This window comes from Trachemys scripta, chromosome 3 (genome assembly GCF_013100865.1).
Source record: "Trachemys scripta elegans isolate TJP31775 chromosome 3, CAS_Tse_1.0, whole genome shotgun sequence".
Classification (NCBI taxonomy): Eukaryota; Metazoa; Chordata; order Testudines; family Emydidae; genus Trachemys; species Trachemys scripta.
The window spans coordinates 78,651,407-78,678,202 of NC_048300.1; the positions used below are offsets into that span (position 1 = coordinate 78,651,407).

Genomic DNA, 26,796 nt, shown 5'->3' on the forward strand with positions numbered 1-26,796 from the left:
AAATGTTTTTTAAGTACATTAGAATCAGGAAGCCTGCTAAAGAACCAGTGGGGCCGCTTGATGATTGAGATACAAAAGGAACGCTTAAAGACGATAAAGTCATTGCGGAGAAACTAAATCAATTCTTTGCTTCAGTCTTCACGGCTGAGGATGTTAGGGAGATTCCCAAACCTGAGCCGGCTTTTGTAGGTGACAAATCTGAGGAACTGTCACAGATTGAAGTGTCACTAGAGGAGGTTTTGGAATTAGTTGATAAATTTAACATTAACAAGTCATCGGGACCAGATGGCATTCACCCAAGAGTTCTGAAAGAATTCAAGTATGAAGTTGCGGAACTATTAACTAAGGTTTGTAACCTGTCCTTTAAATCGGCTTCTGTACCCAATGACTGGAAGTTAGCTAATGTAACACCAATATTTTAAAAAGGGCTCTGGAGGAGATACCGGCAATTACAGACCGGTAAGTCTAACGTCGGTACCGGGCAAATTAGTCAAAACAATAGTTAAGAATAAAATTGTCAGACACCTAGAAAAACATAAACTGTTGAGCAATAGTCAACATGGTTTCTGTAAAGGGAAATTGTGTCTTACTAATCTATTAGATTTCTTTGAAGGGGGTCAACAAACATGTGGACAAGGGGGATCCAGTGGACATAGTGTACTTAGATTTCCAGAAAGCCTTTGACAAGGTCCCTCACCAAAGGCTCTTATGTAAATTAAGCTGTTATGGGATAAAAGGGAAGGTCCTTTCATGGACTGAGAACTGGTTAAAAGACAGGGAACAAAGGGTAGGAATTAATGGTAAATTCTCAGAATGGAGAGGGGTAACTAGTGGTGTTCCCCAAGGGTCAGTCCTCAGACCAATCCTATTCAATTTATTTATAAATAATCTGGAGAAAGGGGTTAACAGTGAGGTGGCAAATTTTGCAGATGATACTAAACTGCTCAAGATAGTTAAGACTAAAGCAGACTGTGACAAACTTCAAAAAGATCTCACAAAACTAAGTGATTGGGCAACAATGTGGATAAATGTAAAGTAACGCACATTGGAAAAAATAACCCCAACTATACATACAATATGATGGGGGGCTAATTTAGCTACAACAAGTCAGGAAAAAGATCTTGGAGTCATTGTGGATAGTTCTCTGAAGATGTCCGCGCAGTGTGCAGAGGTGGTCAAAAAAGCAAACAGGATGTTAGGGATCATTAAAAAGGGGATAGAGAATAAGACTGAGAATATATTATTGCCCTTATATAAATCGATGGTATGCCCTCATCTCGAATACTGCGTACAGATGTGGTATCCTCATCTCAAAAAAGATATACTGGCACTAGAAAAGGTTCAGAAAAGGGCAACTAAAATGATTAGGGGTTTGGAACGGGTCCCATATGAGGAGAGATTAAAGAGGCTAGGACTCTTCAGCTTCGAAAAGAGGAGACTAAGGGGAGATATGATAGAGGTATATAAAATCATAAGTGATGTGGAGAAAGTGGATAAGGAAAAGTTGTTGTTTACTTATTCCCATAATACAAGAACTAGGGGTCACCAAATGAAATTAATAGGCAGCATGTTTAAAACAAATACAAGGAAGTTCTTCACACAGTGCACAGTCAACTTGTGGAACTCCTTACCTGAGGAGGTTGTGAAGGCTAGGGCTATAACAGCGTTTAAAAGAACCACCATGGATTTATCCAGTTCTAAGTCCATTAATGGCTATTAGCCAGGATGGGTAAGGAATGGTGTCCCTAGCCTCTGTTTGTCAGAGGATGGAGATGGATGGCAGGAGAGAGATCACTTGATCATTGCCTGTTAGGTTCACTCCCTCTGGGACACGTGGCATTGGCCACTGTCAGTAGACAGGATACTGGGCTAGATGGACCTTTGGTCTGACCTGGTACGGCCGTTCTTATGTTCTTATTGTCTTTATGTGCGGGGAGAGGAGAACCAAAACAATAGAATGTGGGAGAGGAGCAAGGTGGTCCAACATCTTCAGTGACCATGTGTAGTTGTGCGGCACCTCTGCGGGCCACATACAGAAGCAATAGGGTGTGCTTCAAACAGCAGAACATCACACATCAGGTGTGTGTGAGGTCACACTGCACAGAGGACACCATTTTGTAGAGCAGGTCTGTTGTGGAGTGGACAAATTCAGGAGCTGTATGGAATCCTCCTGTAGGCCTCCAGACCAGCCTACTCTACAGGTTAGTGTTGTGTTGTACACATCCTGGCACAAGGGGCTCCTGGTCTGTGACTGGGGCTGCTAGATGGTACAGCAATACAAATACTAGAAACGAACAAGATTCCTTGCTCTCACTGCCTCCCTGTGTGGCCTGAGGCAAATCACTTAACCTCTCCCTGCTTCCCATCTGCAATGGGTGTAACAACAGTTATTTATCATCACAGAAGTGTTGTGAAATTTAACTTACGTTTGTAGAAGTGCTGAGAGGTCGCTGGATGGAATATGCTATGTGAATGCAAAGCAGTAGTATTGCTGTGTAAATACAGCACAGGTATTTGATCAAATGTAACTTTTCATTTGCATTGTTTTAAAGCACAGACAGCAACTTTGGCTTATGCTTGCATCTGCATAGTGTGAGCACAATGTGTATCTTATAACATAGTTTTTGTCTATTAGTACACAACCAGATGCCTCCTTTCAATTGAAATTTGGCTTAATTTCCTTTCCAGAAGACTCAGAATGTTGTTGTTGTTTTTTTTTTTTCCCCCTCTCACCCACCTATTTACAGGTCTTCTCAGTATTGTGATGGAGCCATTTTTTAAACGAGAGGTTTTTGACACCTACCTTGTTCCAATCAGCATCAGCTATGAGAGGATATTAGAAGAATCCCTCTATGCATATGAACTTTTAGGAGTCCCTAAGCCAAAAGAGTCTACATCTGTATGTAAATATATTCAATAATAATACAGTGTATTTGCCTGTCTGTATATCCCTATAATATCAACTCACATTTTTCCCCTCTTCACACTTCAGGGGTTGTTGAAAGCCAGAAAAATCCTCAGCGACAATTTTGGAAGCATACATGTGTATTTTGGGCAGCCTGTGTCGCTCAGAACATTGGCCTCTGGGAGAATCGATCGGTGTCCTTATCGCTTGGTCCCAAGGTACCAGAATATCTAATCTCCCAACAGTTTGTGATCAAATCTATCATTTGTTTGTTTTTTGACTCATGTAAAATAGCTAAGGCTGGAGAGTAGCATTTTTCTTTTCATCTCCATGCTCTGAGCAGGTCAGGTTCTTTCTTTCTCCTCCCCTCTACTTGATCTGATTATTCTGGCAGCTCAGCCATGTTTCTGTAAAAGTCAGGAGATGGTGTGACTCAAATGATCAGGTATTTCTGAAGAAGCTCATTATTTGTTGCTTGTTTTGTGAATGTTGTTGAGTACCCTATTCAAGATTATGGTGATGTATGTGCCATGCTAGACTCTACCATTAAGAGCTGTCAGTAACTGAAGTATCTCAGTTGTTTCACCATTTCAAAACTTCCCCTCCCATTGCCTTCTTCATCATTGCAGACAATGTGTGTCCTTGTGTCAAGAAGTGGTAATTTTCTGACAAGATGAATGGTTTCCCAATTTGATATCTGGAATTTAAGATTTTCATGGCTTTTGTTTGAGGATAACAGATGTTATAGCCCCAAGCATTTAGTGTCTTTATGAAGCTATTGTTTTAATGGCATTAAGATTTAACAAAATATTCCCAACTGTATTTTTATGAATGTTGCACATGCTGCACTAATATAACAGAAAAGTGGAATACTTGATATAGTGTTGTGTTTTCCTACTTCATTTTTATTTGATTTAGAAAATGTTTGTGTATAGTATTGCAGGCAATCATATTATTAACCTTTCATGTCCTTGCTTCCAAAGACTGTTGGTATGCAAATTTTAACAGTATTTTGATCCTCAACATGTGACAAAAACCAAATTGCTAACCTCACAATCATGCTCATTAGGAAAAATCCTGGAAGATGGTAATTCTTCTTCAAGAATCTGAGGGATAGCCTTGTTAGTCTGGATCGGTAAAAAGCGACAGAGTCTCCTGTGGCACCTTATAGACTAACAGACGTATTGGAGCATAAGCTTTCGTGGGTGAATATGACATGCGTCTGACGAAGTGGGTATTCACCCATGAAAGCTTATGCTCCAATACGTCTGTTAGTCTATAAGGTGCCACAGGACTCTTTGTCGCTTCTTCAAGTAGCATCCCTCAGAGGGCCTCACATCAGGATATGTTCACGCCCATGCACTTGGATTGGAGACTTTTGTCAGCAGTGTCCATGGGTCTGCACCTGTGCCCTAGACATCCTTGTGCCTAGGCATATAGGCCCTTGTATGAGGGAGAAGAAGAGTCACCCCCTCAGGCTGGGTCTCAGGAGACCTTGCATCCCATTACAGGTACAGCTGAGGCTCCCATCCCCTCCAGTACTGAGATAGCACCAGCTAAGAATATCATGCTGCATATTGAGAAACTGTACCTGCATTGGCACCAGACTCTGTCTCTCCAAGACACAAGGACTCCAGAACCAAAGTTGAAATTGTCATCAGTACTGCTTCCAGCAACCAGAGGTGAAGGATGCCCCGATCATATTTTGGTAGCATCTGCAGTACCACCGCACATTCTGGCTCCAAATGTTTCTTAACTGGAGCCCCCAGTACTATCCAGTTTTTTAACCCAGGAAAACCCTCAGATTTTGGAGGAGCCTGAATCACCATTGCTGAGGGGTACCAAGAGACACTTCACACCGGTATTGTCTCACCTTCCAGAGCCTACTTACCCTATGTTACCCTCTTCAATTGTGTCTCACCCTCTGATACTGCCAGGGCCTCTGGTCCCTCAAAAATTATTTGAGGGTACACAGACACACTTCCAGCACTCTTCTCAAGCTCCAGTATCAAAGCAATTACAGAATCCCTTCCAGGCCCTGATACTGGCTTGACCACCAGTACCAAAGCCATTTTCCCCTCCACTTAACACAGAAGATGACACTTCATCTGATTCAGAAGTGTCTATACAAGGTTCTCCTTTTCAACCTCCCTCACTTGAGGTACACCTTGATGAAAGTCCTAATAGGGGATGCACCCAACAACTCTGGCAAGGACAACCATTGGGTCCTGCTCCCTTCCATTGTGCTACACCACAGTGGGCTTATTGGAACTGTTAGGCCCTTTATGGTGACCAGTTTATACACGGCCCCATCTCATAAGAGAGCATGTCAAGAAAAACTACTGCCATCCTTGGGTCCTTCCACACAGCAGGATCTTACAGGGGAGCAAGAGCCAACTGCAGAAGAAGGAGCATCGCCAAATACTTCTCCTCACCAGACAAGGCTGTCATGCCTCCCACTGTCTTATGCTGACGATTTCAGGACTTTATGAAATTTACAGCTGAGACCCTGCACATTCTGTTGGAGGAGGTATAGGAGCCCCAACACTCCTTGCTAGACATTCTTTACACACCTCCTCGGCAAAATTGCCTTACCCATTGATGATACTCTTCTGGCACCTGCTATTATACTATCTACATGTAAATGGGCAGATGATAAATACTGCATAGCACTCAAAGGATGGGCATGTCTCTTCTCCCATCCTGCACCCGTCAATGAGTAGAACAGAAAACACCAGTTCCGTTCTATGCCTTCCAATAAAGAACTAAAAAGACTTGATCTTTTGGGACAAAAAAGCTACTCTTCTGCCATGCTGCAGTTCAGAGTAGGCAATTACCAAGCCCTGAAGGTGAAGTCCAATTTTTACAAACTATTTCAAATGCTCATCTTTTATTGAATATGTGCCACAGGATCAGAGGGAACAAGGCCAGACAATTTCCAAGGTATCTCCCCAGGCCTCACTTAATGCTGCCAACACAGCTGCTTGATCCATGGCTATGCCAGTTCATGCACCAAGCTTCTTGGCTGCAGTCCTCTGATCTGCTTCGAGAGGTATAAAACACTATCAAGGACGTTCCCTTTGAGGGACACAAGTGATTCAGTGATACCACAGATGGCTCCCTTCACTCTTTTAAGGACTCCTGGGCAATGCTAGGACCTCTTGCCATCTGTACACCTACAGCAAAGGGAAAGTAAAGTAGATCACAGATGACTCAATGCTGTCATCAGCTACATTACCAACTCACAAGAACAACTGGGTCCCCCAGGAAGAAACCTAGGTTCACTAGGAAAGCGCCATCTTCTGTGACCTCCCAGTCAGTGACATCCTCAAAATGACCATCTTGACCTACTGGTTGAGGGTCATCATCTTGCTCCTGCTCCACATTCTACATTGCTCATATCTCCTCTTCACTCTAATGGGGGACCATCTCTGTCATTTTCTGTCTTCCTGGGAGCTCGTCATCTCGGACAGATGGATCTTGGAAGTTGTATCTACAGGTACTGCATCCAGTTCAACTTTTTTGCTCCCTTGCCTCCTCCCTCCCCTTCTTCATGGACTCCTCTCATAAGAGTCTTCTGAGGCAGGAGGTACAATCCCCCGAACACTGGGGCCGATCAAACCTGTCCCACCGGACTTTGTTGGGAAAGGATTCAATGTGATTTCTGGTCCCAAAGAAAAATGGGGTGGAGATCAATTCTGGATGTCAGTACGCTCATCACCTTTGTCCACACGCAGCATTACAGAATGGTGACCCTAGCAGTGATCATTCCTTCTGTGGGCCTGTGGGATTGGTTTGTCTCCCTTGACCACCAGGATGCTTATTTCCATTTAGCCATGTATCCTTCACCGAGACATATCCTATGCTTTGTGGTGGACAGAGACCACTGTCGGTATCACATCCTACATTTCAGCTTTTTCACCGTTCCAGGAGTATGTACCAAAGTCTTATCTGCCCCCACAGCTCATCTTTGTCAGATAGGAGTAATCATTTTTCTCTACCTGCATGATTGGCTCCTGAAAGATCATTATTCCTCAAAGCTCAGACAGCAACCAGTAGGACACAATCTCTGTTCCACTGATTGGGCCTTCCCCTCAATGCGGAAAAGGCTACTCTCTCATCCACTCAATGAATAGACTTAGTCAGGACCACTACAGACTCCTGTACTGACAGAGCTTACCTGCCGAGGAGCAGATTCAATACTATGTCCAGCCTCATCTGAACAGTACAACAGAGCCCACAAACCACAGCAAGAACTTGTCCTTGAGTTCTGAGCCATATGGCAGCTAGTACATTTGTAACATCCTTAGCAAGACTGCACTCCAGGTGTCTTCAGTTCTGGTGCTCAACTATTTACACACCCAACAGACACAACCTATACAAGCAGATGCCCATACCTCAATTCTCTAAACTGGTGGAAAGCGTGCGTAGGAGTTCACTTCTGACAGTCCACTCCTTCAAGGATCATCACCACAGACACCTCCCTGACAGCATGGGGCACACACTTTCAAAACTTCATAAATCATGCCAAGTGGACCCCTCAGGAGGTTATCCTTCATATCAATGTACTAGAGCTCAGAGCGGTTTGTTGCATTTGCTAGCAGTTGTTTCCACACATCAGGGGCCACTCAATTAGAATAATTCTGGGCAACAGAGCAGCAATGTATTATCAATCGACGGGAGCAAGACTCTGATAATTATCCACTGAATCCATAAAACTATGGAAGTGGTGCATATCGCACCGCATACAGATCTCAGCGGTTTATTTACCAGCGCTACAGACCACAGTGGCAGAGTCTCTAACAGACACTTCAGCATCAATCACAAGTGGGAGTTGAACAATGAGGTATTCGAAGATATGTCTTACCTGGGGCCATCCACAGATAGTTCTCTTTGCAACTCAATCCAATGCAAAGTGCAGCTGATTCTGTTCAAGAAGAGGGTACAGCCGCAACTCAATGGGAGATTCCCTATTCATTTCTTGGCCTTGCGTACTGCTATATGCTTATCCTCGGACTCACCCTCTCCCACTGACGGGTTTTCAGTCTTCACCCACCCAGCTATGATGAGGCTTTTCAAAGGTATCTTCAACCTCTTCCCTCCAGTTAAAGAACCAACTCCATCATGGGATGTCCTGGTATGTTAACTTAGTCCTCAGTGCACTGAGGAAACCCCCTTTTTGAACCTGTCAGGTGAACTGTTCCCTCCTCCATCTGTCTCATAAAACCTCATTTCTCAGCCAGGAGGGCAGGGGTGTATGGAGTCTTGATGGCTGACCTGCCGCACATGGTGTTCTTCTGTGACAAGGTAACACTATGTCCACACCCTCGTCCTCCCTAAGGTTTCCTCAGAATTCCACATCAGCCAGGAGATTCACCTACTGGTGTGTTTATCCCAAGCCTCACTCTTCAAGAGAAGAAATGAGCCTTCATACACTGGATATAAGAAGAACTCTTGCCTTTTTCCTAGACAGGATTAGGTCCTTTTAGGGCATTACTCATTTTTTTTTATCTCAATTGTAGAATGTGTGAAAGGACAGGAAATTTGCATTCAAACACTGTCCAAAGGGGCTGCAGGATGCATCTTAACCTGTGACAAAGCCGCCCTCCAAGAGTTGTAGCTCGCTCCACCAGGGCTCAATTTATCTCTGTAGCCCTGCTGAGAAACACATCTATTCAAGCCATCTGCAGGGCAGTCACCTGATCTTCAGTACACACATTCTCCCAACACTACACTCTTGTGACTGCTTCCAGAGCTGACGCAGCTTTTGATGATGCTGTTCTGTGATTTGTACTGAATCCACCTTCTCAGCACCCTCCTCTGTGCTGGTACTGCTCAGGAAGGAGGAGAGGTTACTTACCTTGGACAGTAACTGGAGATCTTTGAGATGTGTGTCTCTCTTTGGGTGCTCCACTCCCCACTCTCCTTCCCTTCTACCTCAGAATCTCATGTTTGACTTCCGTGGCTGAGAAGGAATTGGAGTGGCGGCAGGTTCAACCCTCCCTATATGCCCTTGTACCAGAGCACTATGGTATGTAGGGATTCCTGTTTATAGAGTGAGATCAATACTGTATGCTAGAGCAATTAGGAATCCAGTGCAGTCTTTGAACTGGGGTACTGTGTTCCTTGTGTCTGGCACCTCCAAATAGACTGGCAGCGGCAATCTGCATCAACTGTATCTTCCAGGTGGCCTTCAAGGAGAGCCCCACATAAAGCATGTTGCAATATTCTAAACTAGAGGTCCCAGTGGCATTTGTAAGTGTGGAAAATTCTGCACTAGAGAGAGAATCACAACTGCATTTCTGGATGCAGATGTAAGCACGGTGGATTGATTTAAATCACTAAGTGGAGAGCCTTGATTTAAATCCATTGATGTTAATCAACTTTTCCATTTGTACTTCAATGACTTTTTTTTTTTTTTTAAAAAACGTGCATTTTCATTGGTTGATATATGTTTAGGTTAGGTTTGGAACATCTTTTTGCTACTATACACTATATTTATATACAATTTTATATGGCTTAATATTTTCAGATACTTAATTGTCCATTTTTAGTATGTAAGATTTTGGGTACATAAACTTCTTATCAAAACATATAGCACATGTAAAACTAAATGATTTATTAAACAGAAAGATTAACTGTGGTCTGTGAATTAAACTAATTATTTCAGGTCAGCCTGGGAAAACTTTCAAATATGCCTAAGTGGAAGTGACTGGAGCTTAAGTTCCTACTTGCCTAAGTTGCTTGAAAATTAGACAGTGTCCTAAGTTACTTACAATGTCCTCCAGTCTTTTAAAACTAGTAGATCTCATCCCCTTCATCTTAATTTTTATTCATAGACAGGAAGAGAGAGACAAGTTTTCCTGCTTTTTGAACTGCCAATCGATTTTTCTCAACTTTGAATGAATTAGCGCAAATGAAGAAAATATTCTTTCTGTGCCTGTGGAAGCAGCTACTGCTGTCAATTGCTGGTTTAGCACTGCGACAAACTCTGGTTCCGGGTAGTTAGCTAGTGACTTCTCCCAGTTCAGTGGTGTGACTGTCTTTAAATTGAGAACTGAGCCAATCAGAGCTCAGGTAGAGAGAAGCTATAAAACAAGAAATATGAGACCACCCAGGTGAGCTCAATGGATGATCCTGTCGAGATATGTGATGGTGCCTCCTGGAATCAGAGGCCCTGGGTCACAATGCCGGTGATCACTTTACCAGTCTCTTGCACTCAGAAGTACAGCCCCTGCATCCCCCATAGGATCAAGCCTTTAATATAGTACATGACCTATTTATAACGCTTGACTTCAAAAGTTAGATTTTTTTCCCGCCCTGATTCTCTTTATATCGGAAAAGCAGACTTTAACTCAAACGTTTTGATGAGGCTCATGGATTCAGCATATCCATTTTCTGTTTCAGTGTTTTAAGAGATTATAATAAATTTAGGCATTAATAATTTTAATATTAAATAATTTATTTTTGAAAAGAAACTTACTTAAATTTAAAAAAAATCCAATTAAAATAATCAATTCTCATCCACCCTGGATTTCAGTGTTTAGCTGCCCACTTCTCCTAAAAATCCATGTGAAATTGGATATTTAAAAGCACTTCTTGGGCAAAGAATGGATGAATCCCCACAATAGTAGGGAATACAGTTGCTATTCTGACCATCTAGATGCTTTTCCCCCTGCATGCTATCATCACCTCTGTCTTGTCTGGACTCTGCTTCCTCCAGCTCATATTCATCCATGTCTCTCTCTACCACACATAGGGAAAGCAGACACTACAGCTGTAAGGAGGAAAGATTTTTCTACTTTGCATGGGGCAGAAAGAACCTCAGGCCGACTCTGGAAATTTACTACATTCTCTTTACAAACCAACTTTGGCTTCCAATCATTTAGAGTGTCTAAAAGAGGTGGTGTGATGGGAGTGTAATGTAGTTAAGGAGTTAAGTGTGTGAGAGAGTGTTTATGCAATAGAGCATTCTGGAGAGAGTGAAGAGTTTACCGTTGTTTAATACCCAAAATCAGAGCCCCATACATAATGCAAGTATGTAACCACGTTAATAGCTGCAAAATTTACCTTTTCCCACGGAGTTGCAAATATCTGTTTATATTGCATAAATCCACAAAAACAACCATTCTCCCTAAGCTGGACATAGAGTCCAGAAAGGTCCCCTCCTTCTGAGCTGCTTTATCCTGGCAGGTGTGATATTTCTTTGCTATAATGCAAACAAATAATCTGCATTAGCAATATATTTTCACATTGTATAGTATTTTTGGAATCTTTTCAATAAAGTGGAAGGTTTTGAATTATTTTTTGTAATCAGTTAACATAATTCTTGCTTAGATCTGGAGGCCTTGCTTCATAATTTAGGTGTTGTGTACTTGCATAATTGCCCAAATGTGTTAGGTGCTATACTGTGGGTAAAATGGGCAGAAGAGTATCTACGTGAGAGAACATACATATATGGGTACAGTACAGGACTAATGGGATTAGGATATAAATTATATCCTAGGATGTAGAGCTTCTTCTTGCTTGTAATATATATTGTCGTTTGGACTTTTCCTTTCAGGCATCTTCCCCAAAGGCTATCTGAGGATATCCAGGACTTTGTCACTGATGTAGCCTACAAAATGGAGCTTCTACAGATAGAAAACATGGTTCTGAGCCCCTGGGTATTAATTGCTTCTGTCCTGCTCCAGAATTTGCCAGCCATACATTTTGAACTTCTGGTTGAAAAGACACTTTGGCTGAAAGGCTTAACACAGGCTTTTGGAGGATTCCTCGAGTGGCCTGGTACGCGGAGAAAGTTATATTCCTTTTTCTTAGGAAAGTTACACTGTGAAGTGAGTTTTATTTATGTTGAAGTAGTACTAAAAGCCAAGCGTAGGGGTTTTAGTCCTGATCAAGAGATTTTGACTGAAAATCCAGTCATGTGGAGACAGAACAGATGTGCTACTCTTTTGAGTGTGAAGGGGTAAAGAGGGAGAAACTCCAGTATATTATATTAAAATAGTGCTAAGATTTGCCTAATATTGTTTCTTTATCCAAACCCTAACTTTTGAAAGCACAGGTCACAGAACATTATCTAAGCTGCAACAGGAGCTCAGTATAGTACTGAGTCTAAAGTTTGATATCCAGTGTATTGTAAACAGCCCCTGTAATCTAGAACCCTCCCAAACACGTGCACAGAAAGTCACATTACAGCTTTGATTTTGATTTTTTTTCTACTATTCCATAGTTTGAGAACGTTTACGCCTGCCTCAGGGTCTGCTCCCCTGCCCAGTTCTTTAAATTAAGCATTCTTTATATTTAACCTCTCTTTAAAGTGGCTCATGTTACTTCATATGGAGAGCTATGCAAGCCAAAAAGATGAGGATAATCCAGTCTTGTGCTTCAGTGTATAAGTAGTAACATACATAAAAAACGTTGTTTACGCTATATTATTAAGACGACAGTTTTCCCTTTAAAATCTCTCAAATATAAACTATAGTCCAAGCAGGTCTTTACTCTAATGCTCATTTGTACGTAATCAAAAGGGGGAATATTTTTACACACCACAGGCAGGGCCGCATTAACTCTCCTGTGGGCCTGGAGCTATTAGATTTTGTGGGGCCCCCATATACAAGTGTTTTTCCTAATTTAAAACAAAGTTATTACAATTATAGCATTGAGGCTATTAACACTATACTAAATTTGCCTTTTAATTAACATAAAGCCGTTCTGTGGTTACATTTCAGTCTTAAAACATGTAGAATATAATTAAGTTAATTCAAAATAGCCTACTTCTTACCTTAGAATAGCTGTTATATTAGTTTCTTTCTGGGAGGGATTTTGGGTGCAGGAGGGGGCTCCAGGCTGGGGCAGAGTGTTGGGGAACAGGAGCGGATGAGGGGTGTGGGCTCTGGGAGGGAGTTTGGTACAAGAGGGGATTCTGACCTGGGGCAAGGGGTTGTGGTGCAGGAGGAGGTGTGAGGTGCAGGCTCCAGCCGGGAGGTGCTTAGCACAGGTGGTTCCTGGCCAGCGGTGCAGCAGGGCTCAGGCAGGCTGCCTGCTTGCCTGCCATAGCCCCACGCTGCTCCTGCAAGCTGGCACGTCTCTGCGCACCCCTGGTGGGGAGAGGGACAGTGTGTCTCTGTGTGCTGCCCATGCCCACAAGCTCCACCCCCGCAGCTCCCATTGGATGGGAACCGGCCAATGGGAGCTGTGGGGATGCTGCTGGGGGTGGGGGCAGTGCACAGAGCCACCTCCCTCTCTTTCCCCCACCCAGGGGCCACAGAGATGTGCCAGCAGCCAGTAGCGGTACATTAGCTTGACTCATGGTACTCATCCCCTAGACCGTGTCAGCTACCCTGTTTCCCCGAAAATAAGACATCCTCCGAAAATAAGGCCTACTTACAGTTTTGCCTCTCATTGTAATATAAGGCATCCCCCCGATAATAAGACCTCCCCGATAATAAGGCATCCACCGATAATAAGGCATTTTTCATTTCTGAAAAATAAGACATCCCCTGAAAATAAGACCTAGCGCATCTTTGGGAGCAAAAATTAATATAAGACACTGTCTTATTTTCGGGGAAACAGGGTAGTAGAGGTCTCTTTGGCCCCCCCATGTTCTGTAAAACTAAATGGCAGAATCATTTACTGCTAAAATAAGCAGCCTATATTGTCAAAATGCAAGACAAAGGACTGATGATAGAGCAGATTCCACTATTTTGTGCTGGCCACTTTATGGGGCATGGTTTATGCTTAAATTTTAGGTTGACATAGCTGTCTCTCTTAGGGGTATGAAAAATCCTCATCCCAGAGTGATGTAGTTATGCTAATCTAACCCCCAGTGTAGACGCAGCTAGGTTGATGGAAGAATGCTTCCATCAATGTAGCTGCTGTTGCTCCAAGAGATGGTGTTCCTACAGCAACAGAGAAACCCCTTCCGTCAGTGTAGGCTCCATCTCTGCTACAAGGTTACGCCAGCATAGCCAGGGTGATGTAGCTATGCTGGTATAGTCCCCCATAGCATAGACAAGCCCTGGGTATGATTATACGTTTGGTTTTTTTTACTTTAGTTATTAATTTGAAGTAGTTAGCACCTTTTGTAAAAATCAGTTTGGACACTCCATCAAAGTCTGTGGTTTGTAGTCTATATAAACCACGTAGCTCTTTCCCAACCCCACCCCAACTTTAGCTCCTAGTTGTTTCTGTGTTGTCGTACTAGCTGTTTCTAATACATTGGGCTTATTTATCTATTGTTGAAATGTACCAGTGTGTAAGAAAACTATATTAGAGGATTGCAAAACAACCTATCTGCCTCACCACTTCTCACCCTGTTGAGCAACTTTAGTGCACTGGCAAAGTTAGGACAAGACACGTTGAAGCAGCAGATAAGCCACTAGCTGCTTGGGGATAAATTGATTTTAAAAGAAACAAATGTCCCCTTTTAAATTAAAAAAACCCTTTAATGTCCTGTAGATTGGCATGCACAGAGTCCCGTTATCCTATGTTTTACCTCTTCATGTTCAGTTTAAGGTTATTGTCTATTCCCTTGCATGTTAGTATATTCTGGTCAGACAAAGAATATTGTCTCATATTCTACATTGAGAATGTTTTGAAACAGTTAGTTTGATTAAATAAATTAAAATATCTGAATTAGTCAAAGTAGAATAACTCAAGGTAAGCTTTGTGAGTGGAAGAGGTTGTGCATATGCTGTATACTTTGGGTCTCATACCACAAGTTCTGGGGTGTGCTTATCTTCATTTTTTTTTCTTATCTGCTATACCCTCAGCTTTGCAAACACTCACTTACATCTTTTGAATAGCGTTCTCAGTAAAACTGTTCTTGAAAAAGTGTGCCAGGGATGTGTCTTATGAAGCAAGTAGAACTTTGAGCTTGGGTACAGTCTGTTAACTGTAAGCAGGTGTGTTATGCAATGATGGTTCCATTTTTTCTTCTTTTAGTTAAAGGTGAGTGTGAGGGATCTTTGGTTTGTGGGAATTAAGGGCAACTTTGTCAAGTCTCCTAGATCTGATTCAAAGGTTACAATATCAGAAGACTTCACAACAAAAGAATGGTATCTATCCAAAATTATTTTAGCTGATTCAGTGTGAAAGATTGCTGTATGTAAAAAGCTTACCTCTCAATAACTGTTTTCTTTATCCTCTGTAGCTGTGGTCTACTTAGTCAACCAGGCTTATTTGCTTAACATATCCTTACATCACTACTTCGAGGAAGTTTCTCTAATATAAATGTTCTTACAGATTGGATGATAATAATAAGCAAGGTCTTGAAAACTATATCTCCCCTTCCAACCCCCTCCCCCAACCAAACTGGTATAAGGGTCTAACTGATAACTGCTTAGGAAGATGAGCCACTTGCAACGAGAGCTAGTCTTAAATCAAAATTCTCCTCTTAAATATTTATCCATCTAATTTTGACATGACTTTCTCTCCTTTTGTGCATGGAACTCCCACTGACACTAATGTAATATTGGCGCATGCAGCGGTAGAACAATATCTGAATTGAGATCAACCATGCATATCTAAGAGGCAAATTTTGCTCTTACCTTGACAGAGGGATAGATAAGAATTAAAAATGTACATTTGCAGATCTAAAATAAATATGGTGAACAAAGCTATGAAATGTACCTGTCTATAAGTGGAGCTCTGTGTTCTCCATTGAGAGGTTCAGAACAGTGGTTATCCACTTTCGGTTGCAGGGAGGGAAGGAGACCACTTCCTATTTCCTGAGGTGATAAATAGGGCCCTACCAAATTTACAGCCATGAAAAACACGTCATGGACCGTGAAACCTGGTCTCCCCCTGTGAAATCTGTTTTGTGTGTGTGCTTTTACCCTATGCTATACAGATTTCACAGGGGAGACCAGCGTTTCTCAAATTGGGGGTCCTGACCCAAAAGGGAGTTGGGGTGGGGGGGGTCACAAGGTTATTTTAGGGGGGGTATTGCCACCCTTACTTCTGCGCTGCCTTCGAGCTGGGCAGCTGGAGGGTGGCGGCTGTTGGCAGAGTGTCCAACTCTGAAGGCAGCGTCCCACCAGCAGCAGCACAGAAGTAAGGGTGGCAATACCATACCATGCCACCCTTATTTCTACGATGCTGCCTTCAGAGCTCAGCGGCTGGAGAGTGGCAGCAGCTGACTGAGGACCCAGCTCTGCAGGCAGCAGTGCAGAAGTGTAAAAGCAGCAATACCACAACCAACCCTCCCCCACACAATAACCTTGTGACCCACCCACAATTCCTTTTTGGGTCAGGATCCCTAAAATTAAACACTGAAATTTCAGATTTAAATAGCTGAAATCATGACATTTATTATTTTTAAAATCCTATGACTGTGAAATTGACCAAAATGAACCGTGAATTTGGTAGGACCCTAATGATAAGGTCTAGGTTGTAGTTCCAGGAATGTCTGAAATTATTCTCTCCACCTCACCCTATGCTTTTTTCTGCCTCTTTCCAACATGGATCATCCTGGAATAGTTTTCTAAGTGTTCCTAGAGGTAAAAATTGTTCTAGGTTGCAAAATATAATGTAATATTACACATTCTGCACTTACTTTTTCCTTTAGCATTTGCCTGAGTGTTATGTCTTTTTACTAGATAATCTATGTGCCAATAAAGCAGTCACGTCCAGCCTTGCCCTGCACTCCAACATTGTGAGCCTTGTCAATGGCCAAGTGGTTTTAAATGACATGGGAATGGAGGATGGAGCTACAGAGGATCTTGTTTTTAAACAGGCCCTCTCCATCCTCATGTGCGGAGCCTACAGGAACCAGTTGCTAAATGTGTTTGTGCGCCCATCTCTGGTGGCAGTAGCATTGCAGATGACGCAAAGTTTCAGAAAAGGTAACTTCATAATATTAACGTATTATAAAGGAGCTTGACCTGACTTTCAAACGTGTTGGGCACCTGGAGTGCCTGCTGATGTCACGGGATGCTAATCAAATTGAATACTTACACCAACATTCAGAGTGAGGCCCACTGGCATCAGATTTTTATTTTTTTGCAGCTTTTTTAATGCCCTGTTCACACTAGCACAAAGCTAATCCGTTTTCACAGCCATGTTACAGCATTCCTCCAGGAACCATAGCAGATCTTTTTGCAATGTATTAAGTCACAGGACAAGGTAATGTGACTCTCATGATTCCTGACATTATTTATACTGATCTTCAACATATTACTGACCTGAAAGTAGATACCCTGCAGGCCTTTCTCTTGTTGGCATTCTGATTTGCATTTGGAGTTTGCCTGGGAGGATCAACTACTGCAAACAGTGTAAATAGTTTTCCACACCAGTTGTGGTATATGGAACAGTATTTGAAACAAGATACTTTCTTTAGTAGGGTCTGAATGCTATTTAATAGGGTTGTGGAATAGTTTAGTATGGACGTGGCCTTGCTCTGACTGTTCAGGTGTTTTGAGTGTATGTACAGATACTCTAGCACATCCTAGATTTATTCCCATAGAGTGCAGTTAGTTGTAAAGCTCTCTCCATCTCCTTGCTTGTATCAGTGAAATATTGTAGCAGTCAGTATTTTTCCCTTGTTTAGTACTTGCGATAACTTTCTTTTTTTAAACAGAAAATCTTTGTTTTGGCAAAGATTAATTTTAAACATCTACAGTATTTCCTGTATGTTCAGGAGATTGCAAAAAACCCCAACTTTTTCCCTTTTTTAAGATTAGTTGCATAAAATATATAGATTATACTATTTCAAGTTGAATCAGTCTCTGTGTACATGCTTATATTTTTTTTTATCCAAACATTTGTGCTAATAGTGCTCTGTTAGAAGTTTCCTCTTACACTGAAGGCTTTTCCCCCCCTTATTTTACAGATGACTTAAATGAACATCTTATGAATAAGATATATCCTTAACCTTATTTCTTCCTTCCCCCCCCCCCCCCACCCCACCCCCATCCAGAGGAAATCTATAGCTGCTTCAACTTCTTGCGAGACATTTTTTTTGATGAGTTCATCTTCTTCCCTGGCATTGCACTGAAGGTAAATCATCCTGTGTAAATAAATAAGGGTACATACATGCACTTTTATCTGGGTACATGATGGATTAGCTTTAGTTTTGTGGCAAATTCTTTGAGCCTGAGATTTGTTAGATCTCATCTAACCAGGAGTTGGGAAGAACGTCTCAAAGGAAAACCAACTGTAGGTCACTCAGTGAATGCCAAGTTCTACCATGAGTAAGATTTGCAGCAGTTTGTCCATATAGCATTAAAGGGCTTGTGCTGCTGAAAGAACACTCTTTCAGGTGAGATGTAAAACTACTGTCCTGACCTCTTGTGGATTGTGAAAGAAACTGTGGTGGGTGGGGGTGGGGGTTGTTTTGTTTTTCATGAGTAAATTGTGTTAATCCTGATGCTCTGGTTAAATTCCAGCGTGCAGTGGCAGCATTTGCCTACATAAATGCTCCCAGGAATTCTAGTATATTTCACTCACTTCTAAAAAGCTGTTGTGGTAGACTAGTCATTGTGGTGTACAATAGAATGAGTGCTCTGTTCTCTGCAGAAATTATATTCACTATTTTAATGTTTTAGTACTATGTCTTTATTATCATGGTGCACAACATTGATTCATGCGTTTTGCATAAATACAGTGCATATTACTGAATTTTAAAAAGTCATTGTTAATAAAACTAGTTATTGCCCTTTCAATGTGGTCATGACTGGCCCTTTTGTGTAACTATATACAGTACATAAAGTATGCAATAGTGTAAATACAACTTAATGTAATGTCTTCTGAGACTTCTAGTTCAAAAGAAAACATACCAAGAAGAATTAGGTGATGCTATATGTTTGCTGCTCCCACTGAAATTAAAGTGAATGGAAGTTTTGATATTTAATAGTTCAGGGATTGGGCCCAAATAGCTGCCCAAGTTTTATTTTAATCAAAAAATAAGTTACGTAAACACTTTAGACAAAAGTAACAAATTATTATATTGCATTTGTACTATTTTAAAATAGCCACAGCTTTTCAATACAAAAAAGAAACCCTTCCAGGTTGCTTATGTGACTGCATATGTTAACTTAAAGGTTCAAGTAATGTTTTCTTAAAATAAAATAAAACAAAACAAAAAACACACACCATGCCACCAAACTTGAAGGAAGTGTTTATACTGGAAACACAGATTAAAAGTGTTGTGTATTTGGTTGTCGAAAAGCTTAATTATGGTGGAACTACAAAGAACCGCTCTTACAGTCCCTTCAATCCTTTCGATATATGGTGTGTCAAAAATGCTTTGGATTTTAGAGTGCAGATCTGAGGTGTTCTCACTTCAAAAGTCTTCAGGAAGTTTAATTCCTAACTACATTTGTAAGTCCCCTAGAATAGTTTTACAAAGGGTGTAGAAGTGTGAATATATTTTGACATAGAAAAAAGAGAAAGTAGTCTTAAATTTCTAAAAATTCTGTTAATACAGTGAAAGAAATCCTAAAATTTGTATATATTGGAGAACTCAGAATTTGTGCTGTCAATTAATCACAGTTAACTCACGTGATTAACCGCAAAAAATTAATTGCAATTAAAAAAAATTAATTGCGATTAATCACACTGTTAAACAATAGAATACCAATTGAAATTTATTAAATATTTTTGGGTGTTTTTCTACATTTTCAAATATATTGATTTCTGTTACAGCACAGAAAACAGTATACAGTGCTCACTTTATATTTTTACAAATATTTTCACTGTAAAAATGATAAAAGAAATAGTATTTTTCAACTCACCTCATACATGTACTGTAGTGCAATCTCTTTATCGTGAAAGTGTAACTTACAAATGTAGATTTTTCTTTTGTTACATAACTGCACTCAAAAACAAAATAATATAAAACTTTAGAGCAGGGATCGGCAATCTTTGTCTCGCAGTCCGTCAGAGAAATCCGCTGGCGGGCCGGGACGGTTTGTTTACCTGCAGCGTCTGCAGGTTCAGCCGATCGCAGCTCCCACTGGCCATGGTTTGCCATTCCAAGCCAATGGGGGCTGCAGGAAGCAGCAGCTAGCACATTCCCGCAGCCCCCATTGGCCTGGAACGGCGAACTGCGGCCAGTGGGAGCTGCGATCGGCTGAACCTGCGGACGCTACAGGTAACCAAACTGTCCAGGCCTGCCAGCGGATTTCTCTGACGGGCCGCATTCCAAAGGTTGCCGATCCCTGCTTTAGAGCCTACAAGTCCACTCAGTCCTTCTTGTTCAGCCAATCGCTAAGACAAACAGGTTTGTTTACATTGACGGGAGATACTGCTGCCTGCTTCTTATTTACAATGTTGCCTGAAAGTGAGAACAAGTGTTTGCATGGCACTTTTGTAGTTGGCATTGCAAGGTACAGTATTTACGTGCCAGATATGCTAAACATTCCTGTGCCCCTTCATGCTTTGGCCATCATTCCAGAGGACGTGCTTCCATGCTGATGATGCTCGTTTAAAAAAAAAACACACGTTAATTTAATTTGTGACTGAACTCCTTGCGGGAGAATTGTATGTCTCCTGTTCTGATTTACCCACATTCTGCCATATATTTCATGTTATAACAGTCTAGGATGATGACCCAGCACATGTTCGTTTTAAGAACACTTTCACAGCAGATTTGACAAAACGCAAAGAACTTACCAATGTGAGATTTCTAAAAATAGCTACAGCACTAAACCCAAAGTTTAAGAATCTAAAGTGCTGTCCAAAATCTGAGAGGAACGAGGTGTGGAGCATGCTTTCAGAAGTCTTAAAAGAGCAACATTCAGATGCGGAAACTACAGAACCCGAAACACCAGAAAAGAAAAATCAGCCTTCTGCTGATGGCATCTGACTCAGATGATGAAAATGAACATGTGTCAATCCGCTCTGTTTTGAATCGTTATTGAGCAGAACACATCATCAGCATGGATGTACGTTCTCTGGAATGGTGTTGAAGCATGAAGGGACGTATGAATCTTTAGCGCATCTGGCACGTAAATATCTTGCGACGCCGGCTACAACAGGGCTGTGTGAACGCCTGTTCTCACTTTCAGGTGACATTGTAAACAAGAAATGGGCAGCATTATCTCCTGCCAATTGTAACCAAACTTGTTTGTCTGAGTGATTGGCTGAAGTAGGACTGAGTGGACTTGTGGGCTCTAATGTTTTACATTGTTTTATTTTTGAATGCAGTTATTTTTTGTACATAATTCTACATTTGTAAGTTGCACTTTCATGATAGAGATTGCACTACAGTACTTGTAATGGGGAAATTGAAAAATACTATTTCTCTTCGTTTTTTAGAGTGCAAATGTTTGTAATAAATATAAAATGAGCACTGTACACTTTGGTAGTCTGTTGTAATTGAAATTAATATATTTGAAAATGTAGAAAACATCCAAAAATTCTTAAATAAATGGTATTCTATTATTGTTTAACAGTGCGACTTTCAATAGGAATTAGGTGCCTAAACATTGTTTATGTCTTTGAAAATCTCCCCCTTATCATAAGGTAAAACGAAACTTCTTTTCCTACTTAAGATAACTAACTCCACTTCAGCCATGGCATGGTCCCTACTTTAGAGAGCTTTTAACATGTTTTATGTTAGATGGTTGTCATTGTTGCTAGCGGAGAGCCTAGGGTTGACCACGACCAGCTAACTCCCGTCATACTGGGGCAAAGTCCTGGATGAAGTGATATAGGCTAATGTAATGCCAACTTCTTTCCTAGACAAGACAAGGTCCCAGAGGCCTTCCTGTGAAGATAGAGAGGCCATTATATTATGAGGCCTCCCAGTTTGAGAATATAAACTTGGTGAAAATATGAACTCAATACCTGTTCAGAAATTGATTCTTGGTATACCTGAGAGTGTCTAGAAAACTTCTTTCAGAAACTTCAGTGGCAGCCTGATGGTAGCTGTATGCTTTATTTTCATGAGGAGACTTAGCTGCACTTGTCCTAGTTGGGAAAAGTACCAGTTACACTGTTTTTTCTTTGCCCCACAGGACTTTGAAGAAGGATGTTTTCTGCTTACAAAATGTGATGTAATTCAAGTGACTCCCCAGGAAATCTTAGTTACAGAGAAAGGAAATTCTGTAGCAGTTTTTTTGGCAGCTCTGTTCAGGCCTTTTATGGAAGGTTACCAGGTACACAATTCTTCACAAAGTTCGCACCTACTCTCTCCTGTCCCCCCACTCACAAGTTCTATGGGGAATGGCATGAGTCATGGTTCTTCTATGGTAGAAACACTAAGTGTTAGTATGGGTGGGAGTGGAAGGGAGAAGATACATAGCAGTAGTAAGTTTTATCTAATGATGTGAAGAGATTGGTTCCCTCTCGTGACACAGATTTTAAAAAAAATTACAGGGTAATTAACTTAGTGCTAAGGTTCTTGTGACAGGCTAGTTGGAGCTGTGGTATCTTTTATATAAGTGAATCTGCATGTGAGGGTTGGTGTTCTGGCCCTGTGAAGTGCAGTTTATTTAAGAGCAATCCAGAGCAACAAACACCTTGTCCTGTTTAGGTTCCAGCACAAATAGCACCCAAGTCAAAAATAAATGAGTAAGTTTTCAGCCAAAAGAGGAAGGGTAGGCTCCGTGGTTCCCTTGGCTTTAGCCCCCTCCCTTGCAAATCATTCCCTCAGGGAATCTGTTGTCAATGGGCTAATTGTCAGTCCTTAGAAGGAAGACTTCTTTAGCAAATGTAAGTGGATAGTATGCAAACTGCAGAAGTTGGTTGTATGTTTGGCCAAAGCCTGCGTGGGAATTCTTTGCCCTGTCAATGTCTATTTTAATTCTACTCCCGTCCCACGAAACCTACCAAAACTAAATAACTCTTTACACTTCTTAAATAAAATAAATATGTCAAAATTGGTGGGCAAATTCCCACCACTGTGAAACCGTGTCAGTTATTGGCTAGATCATAGTGGCCAGGGTCATAAGAACATAAGAATGGTTATACTGGGTCAGACCAAAGGTCCATCTAGGCTAGCATCCTGTCTTCTGACAGTGGCCAATGCCAGGTGCCCCAGAGGGAATGAACAGAACAGGTAATCATCAAGTGATCCATCCCCTGTCGCCCATCCCCAGCTTCTGGCAAACAGGCTCAGGACGCCATTGATGGACCTATCCTCCATGAATTTATCTAGTTCTTTTTTGAACCCTGTTATAGTCTTGGCCTTCACAGCATCCTCTGACAAGGAGTTTCACAGGTTGACTGTGCATTGTGTGAAAAAATACTTCCTTTTGTTTGTTTTAAACCTGCTGCCTATTAATTTCATTTGGTGGCCCCTAGTTCTTGTGTTATGAGGAGGAGTAAATAATACTTCCTTATTTACTTTCTCCACCCCATCATGATTTTATAGACCTCTATCATATCCCCTCTTAGTCGTCTCTTTTTCAAGCTGAAAAGTCCCAGTCTTATTAATCTCTCCTCATACGGCAGCTGTTCCATACGCCTAATCATTTTTGTTGCCCTTTTCTGAACCTTTTCCAATTCCAATATATCTTTTTTGAGATGGGGCGACCACATCTGCACGCAGAATTCAAGATCTGGGCGTATCATGGATTTATAGATAGGCAATATGATATTTTATGTCTTATTATCTATCCCTTTCTTAATGATTCCCAACATTCTGTTTGCTTTTTTGACTGCCGCTGCACATTGAGTGGATGTTTTTAGAGAACTCTCCACAATGACTCCAAGATCTTTCTTGAGTAGTTGCAGCTAATTTAGACCCCATCATTTTATATGTATAGTTGGGATTATGTTTTCCAATGTGCATTACTTTGCATTTATCAACATTGAATTTCATCTGCCATTTTGTTGCCCAGTCACCCAGTTTGAGATCTTTTTGTAGCTCTTTGCAGTCTGCCTGGGACTTAACTATCTTGAGTAGTTTTGTTTCATCTGCAAATTTTGCCACCTCACTGTTTACCCCTTTTTCCAGATCATTTATGAATATGTTAAATAGGACTGAGCCCAGTACAGACCCCTGGGTGACACTGCTATTTACCTCTCTCCATTCTGAAAACTGGCCATTTATTCCTACCCTTTGTTTCCTATCTTTTAACCAGTTACGAATCCATGAGAGAACCTTCCCTCTTATCCCATGACTGCTTACTTTGCTTAAGAGCCTTTGGTGAGGTTCCTTGTCAAAGGCTTTCTGAAAATCTAAATACACTATATCCACTGGATCCCCCTTGTCCACATGCTTGTTCGTCTATTGATGACTCTTCCACTGACTCACTGTTGACCTAGGACAGGTTACTTGACTTTGGTATCTCACTTTCCCCATCTGTGAAAGGGATGTTGCTGAAAAGGAATGTCACTTTTGACAATGAGGCAACTTTTTCAAAGACAAGGACCATAAACCAGTTTCTAATATGATTTATTATTCAGTCTTGTTTTATATACTAAGATTCTTGTTATGATTACCCAAATAATATTAAAATTTTCTAATGCTTTGCATAATGTTATATTTGTCAGCCTACTAAAAATATATCTTCCAAATTGATTATTAGGAGGATATGTTATTCCTTTAAAAATATTTGCTTGTAATTAAAGACCAATTCAAGTTACAGAATAAGAGGAAAAGCTTGAACACTTTTTTAAATTTTATTTTTTAGATAATCAGCAGATATCTTTCAAAAGAAACAAAAGAGGCCTTTACCGAAAAGCAGTTTATACTTGGAATCCGTAACTTTGCTTTTCAGCTTCTTGAGACAGGTACGTTTGCTTTGTGTGGTGGTGTTGGTGCTGTGATACCTTACGTGTGTAATAGTTTGAGTGATTAATGGACTTTTAATTGCCCCCTATGCTTTCTCTGTAGGAAGCACTCAGTGTTATGAAGTCTTGTCTTCTGACTTGCAGAAAAATGCCCTGGCAGCTTTTGTGCGCCTAGATATAGTGAAGAGGATGAAAACGTAAGTAATAGAAGAGGCCCTTGGGTTTGCAAGAATATTATTAGTAAAAGTATTTTGCTGGGGTCTGGACACAAAAGTTGGAAGGTAAATGCAGACAATGTATTGTCGTTATGAGTCTGACTAGATCCAAGGATGAGATCTAACGTAATTATCAATTGCAATGAGTGATTATACATTGGAGATACTTCCGTTAGTATATCATAATTCACGTACGGAACCATCGGACTCTTTTATCTGATATCTTAATGGTTGAACTATAAAATACTAAACAATATATTACAACCCTGATTTTTCTGAACTTGAGCCAACTAAAGTTTGATTATATACACCTCTACCCCGATATAACAAGACCCGATATAAAACTAATTTGGATATAACGCGGTAAAGCAGTGCTCCGGGGGGGCAGGGCTGCACACTCCAGTGGATCAAAGCAAGTTCAATATAATGCGGTTTCACCTATAATGTGGTAAGATTTTTTTGGTTCCCGAGGACAGCGTTATATCGAAGTAGAGGGATACCCCCCACTGTCATACTGAGTCACAAAGTTGGCACCTTCTTTGTATGCGCCAGTTCCCCAAATATGGCATCTCTTCATTCTATATTAGTATTATGGGATCTGAAATACAGAATTTACAAAGTTCACTAGCTGGCTTCTAAATCTTTTGACCCCATTGCTTTTTTATCTTGAGGTTTGAGGTGTTTTCCCCCAAGACCTTTGGATAAACAGGATTCTGCTCTGTTTGCGTAGATTGTTTGTAACACACTTTAAAATAGCTAGTTTTTTTTAATCTCCTTTTTATTAAAATGGAGACACAAATTACTGTTGTATACAGGCAATGTAGTAAACGGCTCATTCTGACTGTACCATAGTGTTGACTTTTGCTTTAGCATTGCAAGTTACATGAATTTAAGCTACACTGTCTAACATTTCTAATTATGAATAAATACTAGGGTTAACTGATAAAATATGAAATCAGCTAATGCTATAAAAAATAGTGTGTGTATACACACATAAATGTGTTCATATTTTATAAATTCCAAATATATTATGGATCTTCCTATGGTGTTAGTAGGGCACACAGTTTGCAGTGAGTAGATTACCTGGCAAATTTAGCCCTTTTCCCTTTTATGAATAGTCTGTTAATAGACACATTTTTACAAACTTGCATACTAGTCACAGTTGACCAAATGATGTATCCAATTTATTGTGAATAATCCGGTTTTTGTTCTGCGATCTTAGTTGTGTGCTATCTTAGTTCTTTGATTGGGTGACCTTCTAGCTCAAACACTCAGATTTCAATCAAGACTGCCAACAAACTACTGGTGGGAACGCTAGTGTAAAATAGGGATGCTTTCCTACATCACTGGGGTGTTGAGGATGAATTAGTTAAGACTAGTAGAGCACTTTGAATACATCAGTGCGAGGTACTGTTGCTATTGTGGTATCAGCCTTTCCACAGCACCTAGCTGTGATGTTACAAAAATAACAACAAAGAGTCCTGTGGCACCTTATAGACTAACAAATGTATTGGAGCATAAGCTTTCGTAGGTGAATACAGACGCAAGACATCTGATGAAGTAGGTATTCCCCCACGAAAGCTTATGCTCCAATACATTTGTTAATCTATAAGGTGCCACAGGACTCTTTGTTGCTTTTTACAGATTGAGACTAACATGGCTACCCCTCTGATATGTTACAAAAATAAACTTTTATGAGGCACATCCTCAGCTGAGGTAAATTGGTGTAAGCTCCACGGAAGTCAGTGGTGCTATGATGATTTACACTAGCTCAAGATCTAACTTGATTTCAGATGGGTAGTTAAAACTCATAATAAAACAACAGAGGAAGGGAAATACAGGAGAAAAAATATGGTCTAGAAGCATACCTATCCCTCTGTAGTATGGCTTTTTCAAAGAGCATCTGTGATGTGTCAGCAGACCTTTTAGAGCTGATTATATGGGTAAAATTGATGGAGGAAGAATAATGAAAATATTATTTCTCCAGATGAC

The 26,796-nt window shown here is 40.9% G+C and overlaps 1 protein-coding gene across 2 annotated transcripts in view; it reads left to right on the plus strand.

The window, feature by feature from the left end:
* The window catches only part of GNPAT (glyceronephosphate O-acyltransferase), a 51,135-nt gene that overhangs the window by 23,198 nt on the left and 1,141 nt on the right, over positions 1-26,796 (plus strand). For both annotated transcript variants that reach the window (XM_034765156.1, XM_034765155.1), the window contains exons 7-14: positions 2,748-2,899; positions 2,993-3,123; positions 11,469-11,692; positions 16,507-16,752; positions 17,826-17,905; positions 21,868-22,008; positions 24,490-24,589; positions 24,693-24,786. In XM_034765156.1, the coding sequence (XP_034621047.1) occupies positions 2,748-2,899; positions 2,993-3,123; positions 11,469-11,692; positions 16,507-16,752; positions 17,826-17,905; positions 21,868-22,008; positions 24,490-24,589; positions 24,693-24,786 (1,168 nt within the window). The remainder of the gene's footprint in view (positions 1-2,747; positions 2,900-2,992; positions 3,124-11,468; positions 11,693-16,506; positions 16,753-17,825; positions 17,906-21,867; positions 22,009-24,489; positions 24,590-24,692; positions 24,787-26,796) is intronic.